General features: G+C 57.7%; 1 protein-coding gene across 2 annotated transcripts in view; it reads left to right on the forward strand.

Moving 5' to 3' along the window:
• Positions 1 to 16,137, forward strand: part of TMEM104 (transmembrane protein 104) — a gene marked incomplete at its 3' end in the record, with an annotated part of 55,884 nt that overhangs the window by 14,514 nt on the left and 25,233 nt on the right. The window contains exons 7-8 of one of the 2 annotated variants that reach the window (XM_082679950.1): positions 2,386 to 2,485; positions 2,923 to 3,031. In XM_082679950.1, the coding sequence (XP_082536076.1) occupies positions 2,386 to 2,485; positions 2,923 to 3,031 (209 nt within the window). The remainder of the gene's footprint in view (positions 1 to 2,385; positions 2,486 to 2,922; positions 3,032 to 16,137) is intronic. The other variant, XM_082679951.1, reaches the window with a different exon arrangement.

Genomic DNA, 16,137 nt, shown 5'->3' on the forward strand with positions numbered 1-16,137 from the left:
AGAGAAGCAAACATTCCCTTCTGGCTGCTGCACAGCCTCCTCCCAAATGCAAGCTTCTGAAATAAAATGCACGTTGGAGGGGGGACACATACCTCTTAAACGTCCTTCCTAATTTTCATGTTTCACAGTCCGCCCTGATTTCTTTAAGAATTCTAGGAACTTGTGGTTTTGTTTTGTTTTTTAATTTGTTTATTTATTTTTGGCTGTATTGGGTTTTCATTGCTACGTGCAGGCTTTGTCTAGTTGTGGCGAGCGGGGGCTACTCTTAGTTGCAGTGCGCGGGCTTCTCATTGCAGTGACTTCTCTTGTTGTGGAGCACGGGCTCTAGGCGCGCGGGCTCAGTAGTGTGGCTCGCGGGCTCTAGAGCACAGGTTCAGTAGTCGCGGTGCACGGGCTTAGTTGCTCCGCGGCACATGGGGTCTTCCCGGACCAGGGCTCGAACCCGTGTCCCCTGCATTGGCAGGCGGATTCTTAACCCCTGCGCCACCAGGGAAGCCCTGGTTTTGTTTTGTCTTTGTGTGTGTGTGTGCCCCACAGACTAGACTCCTAGTTTACCCAAATCTGATAGAAAATAAACACGTTCGTACAAGAGCAGCTCAGCCTTAAAGGATGCTCTCTTCCCACCTGCTCCTGGGTTTCTCAAGCTCACCACTAGAGCTGTGTGACTGGGTCCTTCTTCATTGCAGGGCCTGCCCTGTGTGTTGTAGGATGTTGAGTAGCATCCCTGGCTTCTACCCACTAGTCGTCGGTAGCACCACCCAGTCGTGACAATCAAAAAGGTCCTCAGACTTTGCCAAATATCCCCGGTAGGGGGTGGGGGACAAAATCACCCCCTGTTGAAACCACTGCTCGGCTCTATCCTAATTCATAGACCGTCACCTTCACCTTTGGGAGGGCTGCCACACTCCACACAAGTCTCCCTTGGGGTCCAGACTCCGTCCTTGTAATGAGAAATGCCAGTCCTGGTCATTGCCGTCCTCAAGGAAGTTCATTGATCCTCCCACTTTGTGTCTCGTAATGAAATTTATTGATCAGGGAGGGCCAGTGACAGTTTTATAAACAGCGGACATGAGTCCATGGCAGGTGGAGAAAAGGATGGGAGTGGGGAGGGGCAGTGCCTCCCTGCAGGAGCCACGGCTCAGAGCGGAAAAGATGAGCGGGGGCTGGGCTCGGAGCCTGGGGGTGAGTGGCAGCTACGCCAGGGGCCACTGAGCTTGGACATCCAGGGTTCTTTCAAGAACTATATCTTCCGAGTCTTTTCCGCCTAGGCTCCTAGGAGCAGAGCCGACCTCAAATAGCCCAGGAGGAACATGGCCCTGGCTTTCCCCCGGGACCTAGAGGCTCATCTGAGCCACCTGGATTAGAAGGGAACTGTCACTTCATTTTTCTTTCTGTTCTCGGAGACTCCAGCAGCTTAAGATCAATGAAACCAAAACCAAGCAATCAGTCTGAATGGGAGTTTGAGACTGGCCGTCTGGGGCCACGACCCTGAGGTTTTAGGGCCCAGAGGCTTTTTTCAGCATTTTTACCCCTGATCTTCGTAGCTGGAATCACGTATGGAATTTAGCACTGGCTGAATTCTTCTCACTGCACAGGGTTAGAGACGGTCAGGGACTTGCCAGGGTCAGGAGAAGAGGCCGATGGGATGAAGACCAGAGCCTGAGTTCCCGCCTGCCAGTCCAGGCCCCTCCTGGAGGGAGAGGGGACCAAGGTTTGCCTCTGCAGAGGGAGCTTCCTCGTCCCATGCCTTCCAGTCAGCATCCTCCCCTGCAGACGCTTCCTGTACGGAGGGAAGTGCGCCGTCCCACTCCTGCCACCGTCTCCCTCCCCAGCGCCCCAGGCCACCCTTCTTCCTCTAGGGTGCTTGGTGACGGGCCACATTCAGAACGAGGCACTTGGTCTTTGGAAATCAAGAGCTTTTCACCCTCCTGATTTCAGCTTCCGGAGCTGGGCCACTTCCTATTCTTTTCAGTCTCTCAGTCTTTCATCTTAGAGCCCTGTGTGCGGCTGCAAAGGAGGCCCTGGTCCAGGCAAGCCCGGGGGTTCAGGCCCTGACTCAGGCCATCCCTCCTTCTCCCCTCCGGGCAGCTCGTCCTGAGCGCAAAGACGCCTCCAGGTCCTCCCTGGCGAGTCCACGCCCCACACTCACCCTGGATGCAGAACCTCTCTGATCCTGTCCTGCTCACCACCGGGCGACAGTCTCGAGCAGATATGTCTCCCGCCAGCATCTCAGTGTCGGTAGCCAGAATGAGAAACAGGACTTGGGGGTTGTTTTCCCACTCTGCTTGGAGAACGAAAGCCGTGGATGAGGTAGAGCTGTAGTCATCAAAAAAGCAGGCTGGCTTCTCCCTGTGGCTCCCTGACCGATGGTTTTGTTGCTTTCAGTGGGGGTCAACCTGTTCTATTTCTGCATCATCATCTACCTGTACGGGGACCTGGCCATCTATGCTGCCGCCGTGCCCTTCTCTCTCATGCAGGTGACCTGGTGAGTGTCCCCCCTGCCCCCCACACCAGCTGCAGCCAGAGGGGCTTCCTTGGGCAGTCGGGGCAGTGTTTTCTCAGGGTAGAAGCCCAACACCAAGCGAGTCCATCAGGTCTGAGGCCCTTTTCTGCACGCATCACAGCCAGCTGTGCGTCCTGGCCTTCGGAGACACACAGCTCACCGCTGACACCATCCCTGCCCCGCTGGGAAGGTGACTGGGATTCCCACCAGTCGCCGGGAAACAGTGCAGCAGGAATAAGGAATAAGGTGCCTGCCCCCAGAGACAGAAAAACGTGGCTTGTGGAGAGTCGGAGCGTGGAACCTGAAGCTGCAGCTGGGGGGGCGGGGGCGCGGCAGTTGCCCCTGATCAGTAAGGGCAGGTTCTCTCTGCTCCCGGCCAGGCAGGGAGGCCCACACTGAGCCATTGTTCTCTCTATCAGCAGCGCCGTGGGCAACGACTCCTGCGGAGTGGAGGCCGAGGCCAAGTACAACGACACGGACCCGTGCTGGGGGCCCCTGCACCGTGTGGACGCCTACCGCATCTACCTGGTGAGTGGTTTCGCAGGCTGGCCCGGGGGACCAGGGGCCTGGGAGCCGCCCGCCTGCACTCTCGGCTAGAACCTTCCCCAGAGAGGAGGGTCTGCACAGCCCCACAGCCTGGCTAATGACTGGGGCTTTGGTCCCGGGCAGAAAGTGGATCACGTGGCTACAGTGCCAGCCCCAGCGCGTCCCGGCCAGCGGGCTTCCATCGTGTGTGGTTTGGAGTTGGCATTGGCGTTGGTGCCAGCTCCAGGGCCGTGAACTCTTCTAAACTCATCTAGGGGTTTGAAGGGCATGCTTATCAAAGCCCTGTAAGAGGGCCAGGGCTGGCTTTCCGGAAACTTTCCCTGTTTTGACCTTGCTCCCGGCCAGCCCAGGAGCACGTGAGTGGATGCCGGGGTTGCTGGCTAGGCAGGCGGGACTGAGCCATCTCACGGCTGACCCCAGGTACAGACAGCTCTCCAGATCAGGAGGGATCAGCCCAGCTCGCTCCCAGTCTCCCCTGCTCCTCGCAGACAAGGGAAGAAGATGAATGTCCAGGCTCCGTCTTGAGTGCTTTGTGCCGGGGGCGGGCCGGGGGTGGGCGGAGGGGGGAATTGGAGCTGAATAACGCGTCCCACGGGTCTCGGGGAATAAGACGCAAAACCAGAGGCAGGTGTCTGTCTGCCTGCTTTGCAGGCGCCACTCAGAAATGGTTCCCTTTCGCCTGTGCGGTGTCTGTTAATACTCTCTGCTTCCTCCTGGCCCTCCTCAGCCCTGACACAGATTCAGGTACATTAGGCGACACACAGCTTGACACGCGGCCACTTAGCTGCTGTGAAGCGGGACGCGGGACACGGGAGAGCCGGCCTCGCCGGGAGGCTCAGGGTGTCGGCCTCTTGACTTGATTATCCCTATCCTGGCAGAGCTTCCCGCAGCCCGCCACCTGTGTTATGCGGCTCTGAATTTGTTAACCCCAAGGACAGCGGAATGGTGGTTTCACCTTCCCAGTCCTATCCTATCGACCTACCCCAGGAGTCCTGTGGCCCCAGCCCCAGGAGAGATTTGTTTTCCTCTGTGCGTTTCTGGAGCAGTCGGGTGGTCAGCTACGGCTAGGAGGGTGTCTTCTAGGAGGACGGTATCTCAGCCGAGGTCCGATGGGACTTCGGTGGCAGGTTAATTTCCAGGCCCCTTCCCCCCTTCCCCAGCCTTGGGGGCAGGCAGAGAACTCAGCAGGGCCACCAGGAGAACCCGGGAGAGCGGAGGCCTGTTAGCCTCTCAGCTTTCAACAAACCGTGATTGATACAATTAGCAGAAGTGTTGGTAATTGTAAGGACCCATCTGGAGCTCTAACCGGCACAGTCAGGCAGAAGGAGGAGGTTGAAGAAAGGGTCCCAGGGGCTCAGCACAGACCCGGGAGCAGGTCCAGGATGGAGGGTCAGCGGCGGAGCCCCTCAGGCAGGTCTGTAGCGGGGGCGCTGCTGGAGGCTGTGCAGGGTCTGCCTGGCTCATTCCCCCGCGCGTCGGCAGAACAGACACGGAGTGCTGGGAATATTGCTGCCGCCATCGGCCCGATGAATTAATTAGCAGCACCGTTACTGCCTTATTAAACTGTTCTTCCTCTCATTCCTATAAACCTTCCACATGATGGAAGCCTCCCTGCCCGAGTTTCAATAACTGTCTGACCGAATGGAAGGAGCCCTTCAGGAAAGCAGACAGGCATTAATTACAGCCTTTGTCTCCCAGATGCTGCACTTACAGCTCATAAAGCTAATTGCCACCGGGCCCACAGAAGCTGCACGAAATAGCAGGGGGCGGGGCTGAGCAGAAACAGAGCCCCTTCTCTCTGGGTGGTTGACACCCTCCCACTGCCGGGGACTTCGGTTGGCTCAGAAGGTTTCCGGTTCAGACGTGCTCTTCTGCCTGGTTTGGAGAAATTCAGGGCAGGCGGACCTTCGCGTTGTCTCAGAAGTTACTTTACAACTTTGCATGTGGCTCCCGCGGTCCGCGGCTTCCACAGAGCTGTGCCTCCTGACCCTAAATACCGGGGGGTGGGGGGGGCTCTGTCCCTCTGCAGGCCACCCCCTCTTAGTGAGTCGGAAGCAGCCTAGCGACTGAAGGAGGGGGTTGGCAGACGTGGGTTTCCTTCCTCCGTCCTGGGCGCTCTGTGACAGGTGCTAACAGCATCTTCCCCTCCCAAGTCCGGCCCGCGGGGCTCATCCCTGCATCTTTGTTCCACCAAGTGGCCCCTTCAGATCATGGGAGAAGAGGGGCATCCTTTCCCCTCGCCCCCCAGTCATTCATGTTTGGAAGATTGTCCATCCCGCCTAGAGAATCCCGTCGCGCCTCTTTCTACCAGCTGTTTTGTTGCTGCAGCGTTGGCCACGGAGGCGGGCGGGTTTTAAGGCCCCTTCCCACCCCAGGCACCGCCACTTCTTTGTCTCAGGTACACGATACACCTGTCCGGCCTGCATGTTCATAAGGACCTCTAATAGCCACTTCTTTTCTATTCCAGGACAGTATTTTTCTGGCTTTAACTTTACGGCTTAATTTTTAGAAAGTCCTCTGGAAGCAGCCTCTTCTGTGTCTTCCCGGGAGTGCTGCTGAGATGCACACACAGAATGAGAATATTTGAGATATTAACTATCTCCAGAGGCCAGCCTGTGTAGCATCATGATTACTTGTCAGAAGGGAGCTTTCTCTACCACCAGCTACCGGTCGCCTCCCGAAGCCCTTGACCTTAATGAGTGGAAAATTCCTCCTCCCCTCCCGTAGCTTGTGACCTCTGTCCACATCCTGTGATTCCCATGCAGCTGATATGAGTCAGTTTCTCCCTCTCCCTCCTTGAAGTAGCCGCAGAGCAGGGCGCCATGAGGTGGGGGTGGTCCCATGAGACACACGTGCCCCCAGGGCGTCCCAGCAAGACGCCACAGCTGGAGCCAGCAGGGACCTGGGCCCCCGTCATGAGGGCCCGTGAGAATTAGCATCAGGATCTGATCTTCCGGGCCCCACCGCCCACCCCTCATGTTCCTTTGAAGTATCAAATGGGACAGTGTTGATGCCCCAGCGCTTTCAGACCCGCAACCTTGCCTCCAGGCTGGGGAACGTCATGGGATCTCTCTGCAGAGCATCTCTGGCTTGAGTAGGAAACAAAGTCAGAATTTAGCATTTCATTTTCCTATGTGCTGAGGAAGAGTCAGGAGCTGCTGGTGAATGGCAGGGTCATATGCAAATGAGTTCCATCCAGGAATCGTACTGTCCTGAGTATCTGGGAGGCAGGACGTGTGTCGCTGTCCCCTTGAGTCAAGGGCACTGCCCGGCGCTCTTGTTCTCCTTCCTCATTCCTGCAGGGCCGTCGGGCCTCGTTTGCGCCCCAGGCCCCGTCAGTACCGTCTCCTGGAGAGTGTCAGAGGGAAGTCCTGGGGGGACAGTGGGACTCCCCGAGTGCTGAAGCCTCCGCACTGCCGGCAGGAGCGGCCTCCACAGCTTACAGGTGGACAGGTGCTGCTGCGGCACCGGCGGCCCAGCAGGCCCTGGCTGGGCAGAGCCGGGCCCGCAGATGGCAGAGCGGAGCTCATCCTGGCTGGAGACCCAGCCGCAAACTGGCAGCGTGGGGCAGGGGGCCCCTCGTGGGCTGCTTTGAGACAGGACAAGGTCACCCTGGCTTGCCGTGCTGCCTTGAACGCAGGAGTTGTGAGGTCCACCTCCGGGGTCTGGGGCTGAGCTGGGAGAGAGGTGCAGCCTGGCAGGTGACCTGCCACCCACTGCCAGACAGAGGGGCCTCTCCCTGCAGACACCCCTTGAAGAAACAGGGTATGTGTTGGGGGCTGCAGGGGGGGTTCTGCCTGCTGAACTCTCTTCCTAAAGGAGCAGGTAAGTCTGATTCGGGCTCAGGTTAGCGGTGAAGGGTCCTGGTCTCTCCTCCTCTGGCAGGAGGCTGTTTTCTGAATCCGTCTTGTCTCAGTCTCACACGGCAATGCTTCCCTGCCACTGGCGACGTTTAAACAGCGCGCGCTTCCCTTTTTATTTTTATTTATTTATTTGGCTGCCCCGGGTCTTAGTTGCGGGATGCGGGCATGTGGGATCTAGTTCCCGGACCAGGGATCGAACCCGGGCCCCCTGCATTGGGAGCACAGAGTCCTAACCACTGGGCCACCAGGGAGGTGCCACACGATCCCCTTTTTAAAACCCAACAGTTTCTTTCTAGAACGGTACCATTCAGGGGGAGAAACATCCCTTGTGCTGGGGGGTGGAGAACGGAGTGACGTACCCGCGCGGAGGCGCCAGGCCGAGCACTGCCAGGTCCTTCCTGCTGTGTGGTTTGCGTCAGTGTAGCGAGTTACCCGTTACCTTCTCGTTTCCAAACAGTAAGGTCTGTGGCCTCATCCCATTTCACAGCAGAGAAAACTGAGACTTGGAGACCGTGACTTCCCCAGGGTCTCTGAGCTGAGGCAGAGATGAGAGCCCAGAAACGAGGGGGCAGGTCACGCCTGCTTATCAGCCCTGGGAGCCTGACGTTTGCAGAGGTTGGGGCGACGCTGCCCCAGGATGGCATCTGCTCAGTGACCTGTGTTTGCGCATCCTGCCCATCTGCCTGACTGACCTGCTGTCTTCCTGCCGCCCCTCACTCCTGGGTAGCGAGATGGGCTTCTTCCGTTCACTCGAGTAGCGCTGGAACTCAGAGCGTCTGCCCAAGGACGTCTCCCTTCCCTGCCACCGTCTCTCTCTCTGTTCTTTCAATAGCAACCACGGTACCCTGGAACTGTGGCATCTGCTAATAAGTGGGTCACCACTGCCATTGCTTGAATGTTTATTCTTAGCGACGCTGGGGCAGGAGGTGGTCTAGACGCCTTCAGGATCAGTGAGGAGGGAAAGTTAGTGTGAAGCAACAAGGTTCAGCGGCAGCAGTGACTTCACGGGACCTGGGGACTCTCGGGGACACCTCCAGGGGCACCAGCCTGTGCCCCTAGAGCACAGCCCCAATAGGAGACAGTGTGAGTGCTGCCCCTGGATTTGCACAACGTGGGGAACCCGGAAGGAAGCAGAGACCATGGCGAGACAGGCAGGGTGGTCCTGGAGGGCAAGCGCAATGCTCCCAGGATGGGCCATCTTCATGCAAGAGTCTGATGGGTTGGCTCCGTCCACAGATGGAGAGCAGGGCCCTAAGTGCAGTAAACGGAAAAAGTGGCAGTTTCCCTTCTTTGGGGACATCGCCCTCCTGTCTGCCTCCTGTGGGTTGGGACCTAGCCCAGCACCAAAGCGGAACAAGACAAGAGGAGGTTCCCAGCCACCTGGGCAAGAAGTGGGTTGCTTACAGGGTCTGGGACATCAAGGCGCCTCCCTCATAGGATGGGGACTGTTTGGGGACCTACCTGGGCTACCAGGGAAGCCCGTCTTCTTTCCCTTCCTTTCCTCCCTTCCTAACCCTGATATCAGCTCCTCGTTTGGTTCTGGAGGCTCCTGGAAGGTCAGTTTTGTTGTGCTTCACCCTTTCCTCGCCGCTCGCTGGTGGGAAGATGCCGGTCATGCTGGGCAACCCCCTGCAGGTGCGGCGAACAGAGTAGCTCTCCCGACCCGGGCCGGTCCCACCCCGACTTGGTGGGGGGTCGTCGGTCGTCTGCCAGCTCATCTGGCCCCCCGGGAGGCCTTGTGTCTCAGGGTGCTAGCCCCCCAAATGCCGAGCCTCTGCTTTCAGCCCACGGTCCTGGGTCTCAAGGAAGAAAGCATTTCTGCCCAACACCCTAAAACTGCATGTACCCAGTCTGCAGACAGGCAGGCGCTCCTGCTGAGCAAATTCTAACTTCAAACAGTGGCCAGCGCTCAGGTTGAAAGGACTGACTTTAAAGGATCGGCTTGTCTCTTCTTTCTCAAGGATATCAACAATACAGGGGCAGGCCTGCAGTTTTCCTCCTTCCTCCCTCCCTCCCTCCCTCCCTTCCTTTCCTAGGAAGCTGTCTCTATGGCTCATCCAGGGAATGGCTGCTTGTGTTTCATTGTGCTTTCCATCCCCCCCCCCCCAGCCCTTTCTAAATGAAGTTCAGATCACGCTGTCACTCACTCTGACACTATGGCTTGTCTCTCCAGCTCCTGCCAAGGGACCCCAGGGGCACCCCCGTCACCGCCCCCCCACTGCTACTGGTGTCTGGGCACAGCGTCCGGTCCGTCCCCAGTGCCAGCCCAGCTGCTGCCCAGCATTGCTCAGGACCAGCCCTCACCTTTCCAAGGAGACCTGGGTAGCGCCTCGCTGGACCACGGTGACCCCCTCCTCCCTGACCCCCAGTGCCTTGGGGTGTTTGGCCTGAGCTCCCTCCAGCTCAGTGAGAGGACTGTTTTTATTTTTAACGCGGCTCTCGGGGACATGGGTTCTGTCCGCCAGCGTTAAGCTCGCCATCCATCACCCCCCACGTCCTGCCTCTGCGATGGCTGATGCCTGACACACCAGCTTAGAGGACGGCGCTGACTCCCCTGTGCCATCCGCTCCGAGCTCCCGGTAAAGATAGCAGGTGACGGGCGTCAGGATCACAAGACAGTCCACACCACCCCCTCCACGAGCCCTGGAAGCTGCTCACCGGCTGAGCTCGAGTCCTCTGGCCTTTCTTCCGTCCTAGTGGATGAGGGGAACTCGGTTGTAGCTCCTGAGCCAGGTGAACTGCCCAGACCCCCTTCCCACAGTGGCAGCTCGAGTGTCTCTCTGACCCTGTTAGAATGTCCCCGACCTCTACCCCTGTCTCCGTTGTCTGGAAAGTAAGGAGTACATCCTTACAATAGGACTTGCCCAGGGCACAGGCCACTTTTACCCTGAGCACGTGGGAAACTGTCAGTTTGGCTGGTCTGGTGTCTCGTCCTTTCTCCCCGCCCCCTTCCCCAGTTCACTCAGGGACGGGCACTGCGATGGGGAAAGTTATCTGTGCGCCACAACCGGACCGCCCCTGCCAGCAGACTCGGCTTGTAAGAAGCCCCATGACATGAAAATCCCAACGTATAAAACGAACTCAGCGGGTAATCGTTTGTTACAGAACAATTTGATACTTTGCAGAAGGGCTCGCCGCAGGTTTCTCTCGAGCACTTACTTGCCCTAGTGCGCCTAAAACGTTATTCTGTGGAAATTAAGTATCTATAAATAGAACTTCTAGAGGCCCATCTCTTGGGTAAAGCGTATCCACATGTTTGTATGTAAAGTGCAGGAGTCCAGAGCCCATTTCACGGAGAAATAGGCCGACATGGGGTTGGCGTGGACATCACAGACAGACGGATACACACACACACACGCCCGTGCACACACACGGGGCCCCAGGCCGGGGAAGCGTCACGGAGCTTGTTAAGAATGTACCCACGACCCACACTCATGCACAGGCCAGTTTGGTTGGGAAACTTCCAGATAAGTCTCCCTGGGGAGTGTTCATCCCTGCTGGGGACCTTCTGCACTGTGCTCTTGCAGGACCGTTTTTACCCACACTTCACGCTGATCCTGGGCACGCCCTAAGCTGGAGGCTTCTTTATTCGTGCGCAGCGTGATCGGTGATGCAGAGCTGCTGTTCTTGCTTCATGCGCTCCCCGGGCTGGTCCTGGCCACTGACCCAGGTGTGTGTGTCCACGTCTGTGTGCTTTTAGTCAGTCCCCTCGGAAGCTGCTCTAGGCAAACTCCCAAGACGCCACAGCTGAGGCCATCTCCAGACTCTGCATCCCCTCTGCTTGCAGACCTCCCATTTCTGGGCAAAGAGCTAAAAAAAATGACTTTGTATTCTTTAAGGAAATGTCCCAGTTGTCAAGTTCAGATCCTTACTCTCCCCTGCTCCTTTTTTTGGCTTCATTTCCCAAAAAGTATAAGAAAGAACTATAGGAAATACAGCAGCCTTCCAGTTGTTTTAAGAGTAATATGGAATGTTCTTAAACATCTTGTGCTAAGGAGGGTCAAAACTGTTTACGCTAAACCACGTTCCTCCTTCAGCTCCATGTCTCTCTGATGCTTTCATTCCATAGCTGAATCCGTGGTCCTCGCGACGGCCCTGCTGACTTCTGTGAGGCTGTGCTACCCCCTGAATGATGCTTGCTCTCTGTTACAGGGCGTCTGTTATAAACAGAATCTGCTGTCTTTCTAAATAGTGTCCCAGGGCCCTGGCAGTAATTGTTTAATTAAATAAAGCGCTCATTCTAAAGTAATAAGCGTGCTCCGCCATGTGGCTGGTGTCCCAACCGGAGGCCCAGCAAACCGTGCGGAGACTAAAAGTATCCATGGGCACGTTCCCCAGCCTGCAGGCTGGCCCCGAGGAGAAAGCGGCAGCTAAGGAACCCCGAAGCGTTCTCAGCCAGCAGAAGGGCGCCTGGCACACGGACGTGATTAGGCAGAGCTGAACAATTAGGGTGCGTATCAATGATGACATCCGATTAAGTAGCACAGACTTGGGATGTCTCGTGAATTAGCCGAGAGTAGGCCAAGGTACGTTTTAATAAGCCTTCGCCTGCAAAGGGAGGCACCGCACAGGGCACTGCTGAGCAGATGCTGTGTGAAGCCAGAAGGAAGGGTCACGGAGCACAGCAGGGCACGTTGAGTTGAGCCACAGGAAGAACTTCCTTTAGCCGCAGATTGAGACGTTCTCTGGAAGCCTGGACAGGAGGAGGGAAGAGGCTGCCGGGCCGGGTTAGAGGCTGACCAGGGCTGGAAGGCCCCCCCCAGTTTGTGACACCCAAGCAGTTCTGGCAGCAGAACTTCTCGCTGCTGTTTCAGGAGGCCGTGCTGCACCCGAGGGATGGGTCACCAGCCTCCAGGGACACTGCCCAGCCCTCTCCCCACCCCCGGTCAGGAACAATAACCTCAACTGAGTCTCAGAGCTTGGTTCCAGGACCGCTGGTACTTATTAAAAATACAGATCCCTGGGTTGCACCCCAGGCCTAATGTAGCAGCACCTAGGACTGCAAGGCCCAGGAATCTGCATGTTCCACCTGTTCTGAGGGTGATTCTGTGTCCTCTGCCCTTTGAGAAAGTCTGCTGGCCGAGGCCCTCTCGCAGCGATAAGTGGTCTTGCTGACACCCAGCCTCCCGGGGAGAGGCCTGCTCTGGTCTCCCTTGGATCTGCTCCCCAAGCTGCAGCTGAAGAGGCAGTGGTCAGGGCCCCACCGAGCCTCCTCCAGGGAGAGACGGGGCAGGCGTCGCAGGTCTCCAGCCTGGCTGCCGGCGCGTCACTGCAGACAGGGAGCAGCTGCACTCCAGCTCTGACCAGACTGGTTTCAGACTTCGAGTGTCCCCAGGAGAAGAGGGCCTCCAGCAGTACCCCTTTGTCAGCGGCTGCTTTGTTACCTGTGGCCAACAGGTCCCGCCCGGTCCCTTCCTCCTGGAGCCCACAGCGTGCCAGCCCCACAGAGAGGCCTTGGCCTCTGACCATCCACTAGGGAGGGAGCCGGGGGTCCTTAGCGTGATTTCTCACACCCGACTCCACGGAGCTCGTTAATCAGACCCCTTGCCTTGCCGGCTCCCCTCCCTCCCCACCTCCAAGGTTACTCGGTGCCCCGCAAAGAATCCTGCTGCTTTCCGTTTATTTCGAGGTCGGGGGTCAGCAGGGGAGAGGTGGAGCCAGTCCGCCCGTGCTCTCTGCAGGGCTTCCGCGTTCCGGGCCCTGACTTCCTTCCCTCCCTCGCTCCAGCCCTGGCCCCGCTCTTCCTGCGCAGAGATGAGCGGGAAGAGTTGTGGGGGGCGGGGGTGCCTGCGCATCCGCAGTGATTATCCGGCACCTCTCCTAGAGCATCACGCAGGCATCAGGCAGTTGAGGTGACACAGGGCAATGGCTCCGCCTCCTCGTGGCCCCGGGGCGGGGCCCGCGGAAGCAGTCAGATTCCAGCAGGTTACTGGAGACGCTAACAGCCCTGCGGGTCCTAAGGGCCCACGGGGCTCACGTCCCGCCCAGCACCCAGGGTATCTGAGCAGCTTCGTTCTTGACAGAATCCGGTGGTTGGGGGTGTGGGTGCTTTTTTCTGAGGGAGCTGAGAGCCCAGAGGCTCCCCACCCCCTGTTACTCATAACACAGTCCATGATATAGCGTGTTACCTGCCCCCCGTTCCCCTCAAGTCCTCCTGTTCTGAGGACCTGTAAGGCCCAGTTGATCTCTAGTCTGGCCGCGGCAGCTGTTCCCCAGCCCCTGGGTCATGGGGCCAGTAGCTCCAGCTTCCTCCTGTCTGTGAGGCAGCGTGTAACTTCAGCCAGCCCTGGGGGAGGGACACCAGGTACCCATCCTCTCCCCTTGTTTGACAGCCAGCAGAAATAGACCGGGCCACAGAGCTGGGTTTGCTTCTCTGCAGACAGATTTCAGTGGCTAAAAAGTGGGAAGGGGTCAACCCAGCCTGCGGTGCCCAGGAAGTTGTCATCTGTGCAGCTGTTCACTGAGCCCGAGGAGAGGTTGCCGCACTCTTCTGGGGCTTTCAAACTCTGCTGCCCGTTAGCAGAGCCCTGCCTCCCCCGTGAGACCTGTTCTCTTCTCGCCGTAGAGGGCTGCTTCAGAGCCTGCCCTGGGCTTGTACACCTCCTTGCTCGGGCTCACCGCCAAGCCCTGGGTCAACGTTTTCATGCATCTGTCACTGCACTCAGCTGGACGGGGAGTCCCAGCCGTGCCCCCCCCCTCCGGCCCCCAGAACTTACAGTTCTAACGTTCCAAGTCCCTTTCAGATCTCCTCCCGTGAGAACAGAGAGGACTCCCACGCAGGGGATTCCGAGGGGGGCCTTGGAGCCCGGGCGCCCGGGCTACTTGTCCAAGGAGAGGTACCTCCTCCCAGCGTGAGGATTGCCCCAGGGTCCTGAGACGTTTCTGTTTCTGACATTTCATTCTTTCAGCCTGGTTTTAGGTAAATCTGACTGCCATCTCCGTACTTAAAATCCTTTAGAAACTCCCCTCTGCAAGGCAGCTCTAAAGTCCTTCACGGGACGTGGTCTGCTCTAATCTCCTTCTGGAACTTTCTCTCTCACCACCGCCCCACCCTCACTGGCCACTGTCCTCCACAGACGTCGGGTACTTTCACGGCTCTGTGCCCTTCACGTGCCTTCCCCTCGCTTCAGAGCCCGACAAGCACTCACTCATTCCAGACTGAGCTCAGGGACCCCCGCCCCTTACCCGCACGTGGCGGTGATCGGACTCTTATCCGTGTTCAGTTCCTTGGCCTCACCGTGAGCTCCTCGAGGTTAGGGCCATGCCTTATCCACCTTTCACTCCAGAGCCAGCACGGGGCTGCCTGCAGGGGGGTTGCTCCACGAGCATCTGAGTGGACAAGACCCTTCAGGCGGGCCGCCGCCACGGGGTCTGCGGCCGGGCAAGGGTGCGAGACCCTCCATCAGCCCTTGGGCCTGCTGACGCCCAGGGCTCACCACAGCTGGCGGCCGCTGCTCCGGCCAGAAAACCTCCCCGTCCAGCCGACCCCTCCTTCCCCAGAGGCATGGCCGTCCTCTGCTCCTTGGTGCTGGGACAGAAGCTGCCCCTCAGCGAGGGCTTAGGGGCCCCCTATCTTTGGCGGCTGAAGGTAGCCATCCAGGTGCCAGGAGGTCGAGGATGGCTCACCACCCATCTCCTTCTCTGCCACCTCTTGGCACCTGGAGTGTGAGAAGTGAAGTATTAGAACAGGTACCATCTCCAAAGTCCAGTCTTTTTCCCCAGGCAGAGCCCCCAGCCTTCCACCTGTTTCACCCCGCTTCCCACAACCTCACACACACCCTGTCCCTCCCCAGCTCCTTGTCATAATGTCCTTAAAGCCCACCTAGTTCAAGGTCAAGCCCCTTGGTCTTTCACCTGGATGTGGCAGGGTGGGGGGAGTGGACCCTCCCCGCCCCGGTCTCTTTCACACCTGTGAGAAGCCAGCCCGTCCTTTTTAAACCCTGATGGCTTAACATCGTTGAGTGAGTGACTGCGTGGGTTTTCCACAATATTTATCTTTTCTCCCCAAATCACAAGGGTTGCAGCTCTGGCATCAAATCCTTGGAACTCTGCCCACCACTGGTTACCATCTGGCTTTTCAGCTGAGAAAGAGACAACACAGGCACCCAGGCTTGTCCTCCAATAAGACCACAAGGACGGCAGCAGCCGTGCCAGGCTGATGCCATCCGACCAGCCCAGCCCTTCTGGCCCGGCCCTGGGAGCCAGCCTGGAAGGGACATGGAGCGGGTGTTGGAGAGACTCTTTCTCTAGGACGTAATCGAGGGAGGCAGTCAAGTGCTCCAGAGGAGGACTGGGCCTTGGATACAGACAGCCTGACCTCTGATCTCAGCTGTCTTGGTTATTATGAGATCTTAGACAAGTTAATTAACCCCCCTCAACGTCAGTTTTTTTAAGATGGAGACAGTAACCGACTTGTAGGGTGTCAGGATTCAAAAGCGATCTTAGATGGAAGATACTGTTGTGTCTGGGCACTCAGGAGGCGCGCGGTAATGTTGGTTCACTTGCCCATTGGTTCTCTGAGCCTCCTTCTTCCCCACCCCCGCACAGAGCCTTCCTTCTCTGAGAGGTGGCTTAGTCCCTGGGGAGTGTCAGGAAGCAGGAGTAGGCTCTGGGCGGAAGAGTGGCCTGGTCGGGGGCAGAGCCCTCCCTCGCTGCCAACAGCATCCCCTCAGAACTGGGGGCTTGGAGGTGATGTGGGCATGACACCTGGACCAGGTGCATGGGACGCCACCTGACTCCAGAGGCCGGGAGGGGATTGTGATGTGATGGTGGAGACCACTGGCTGGGAGCCACAGTGTATGTTCTGGAAAGACCCGGCCTCCCTCCAGCAGTGGTCACAGCACACGCCAGGCCACCCTGCACTGGAGGAGCCTCCCGTAGGCTGTGACATTCCACCCCCTCCCAGGTCGCTCCTCCCACCATCTCTAAAACTGCGTGAAGCAGCCAGGCTCCTTGGTAGGACATCACGGTGCTTGATCATAGAAGTTTGGGATGAATTTCCCAACCTATCTTTTTCACCATCTATGGGTTAGGGAGGAGATATGCTCTTTTTTTTTTTTTTTTTTTTGCCTCCCAGAGCAAAAACCATAAAGCTGGGTACAAACCTCAGGTCCCTAAGTAGGGATTTTCTATCTCATCTGAGTAAGGTGGGGGATTGTTTAGAGAAGCGGGCTCGGAAAAGGAAGTTATAGTTATTTGGGTTCTTTCCTAGGTCTGTTCTGTTTC

This window comes from Grampus griseus (assembly GCF_964374135.1).
Source record: "Grampus griseus genome assembly, chromosome: 20".
Classification (NCBI taxonomy): Eukaryota; Metazoa; Chordata; class Mammalia; order Artiodactyla; family Delphinidae; genus Grampus; species Grampus griseus.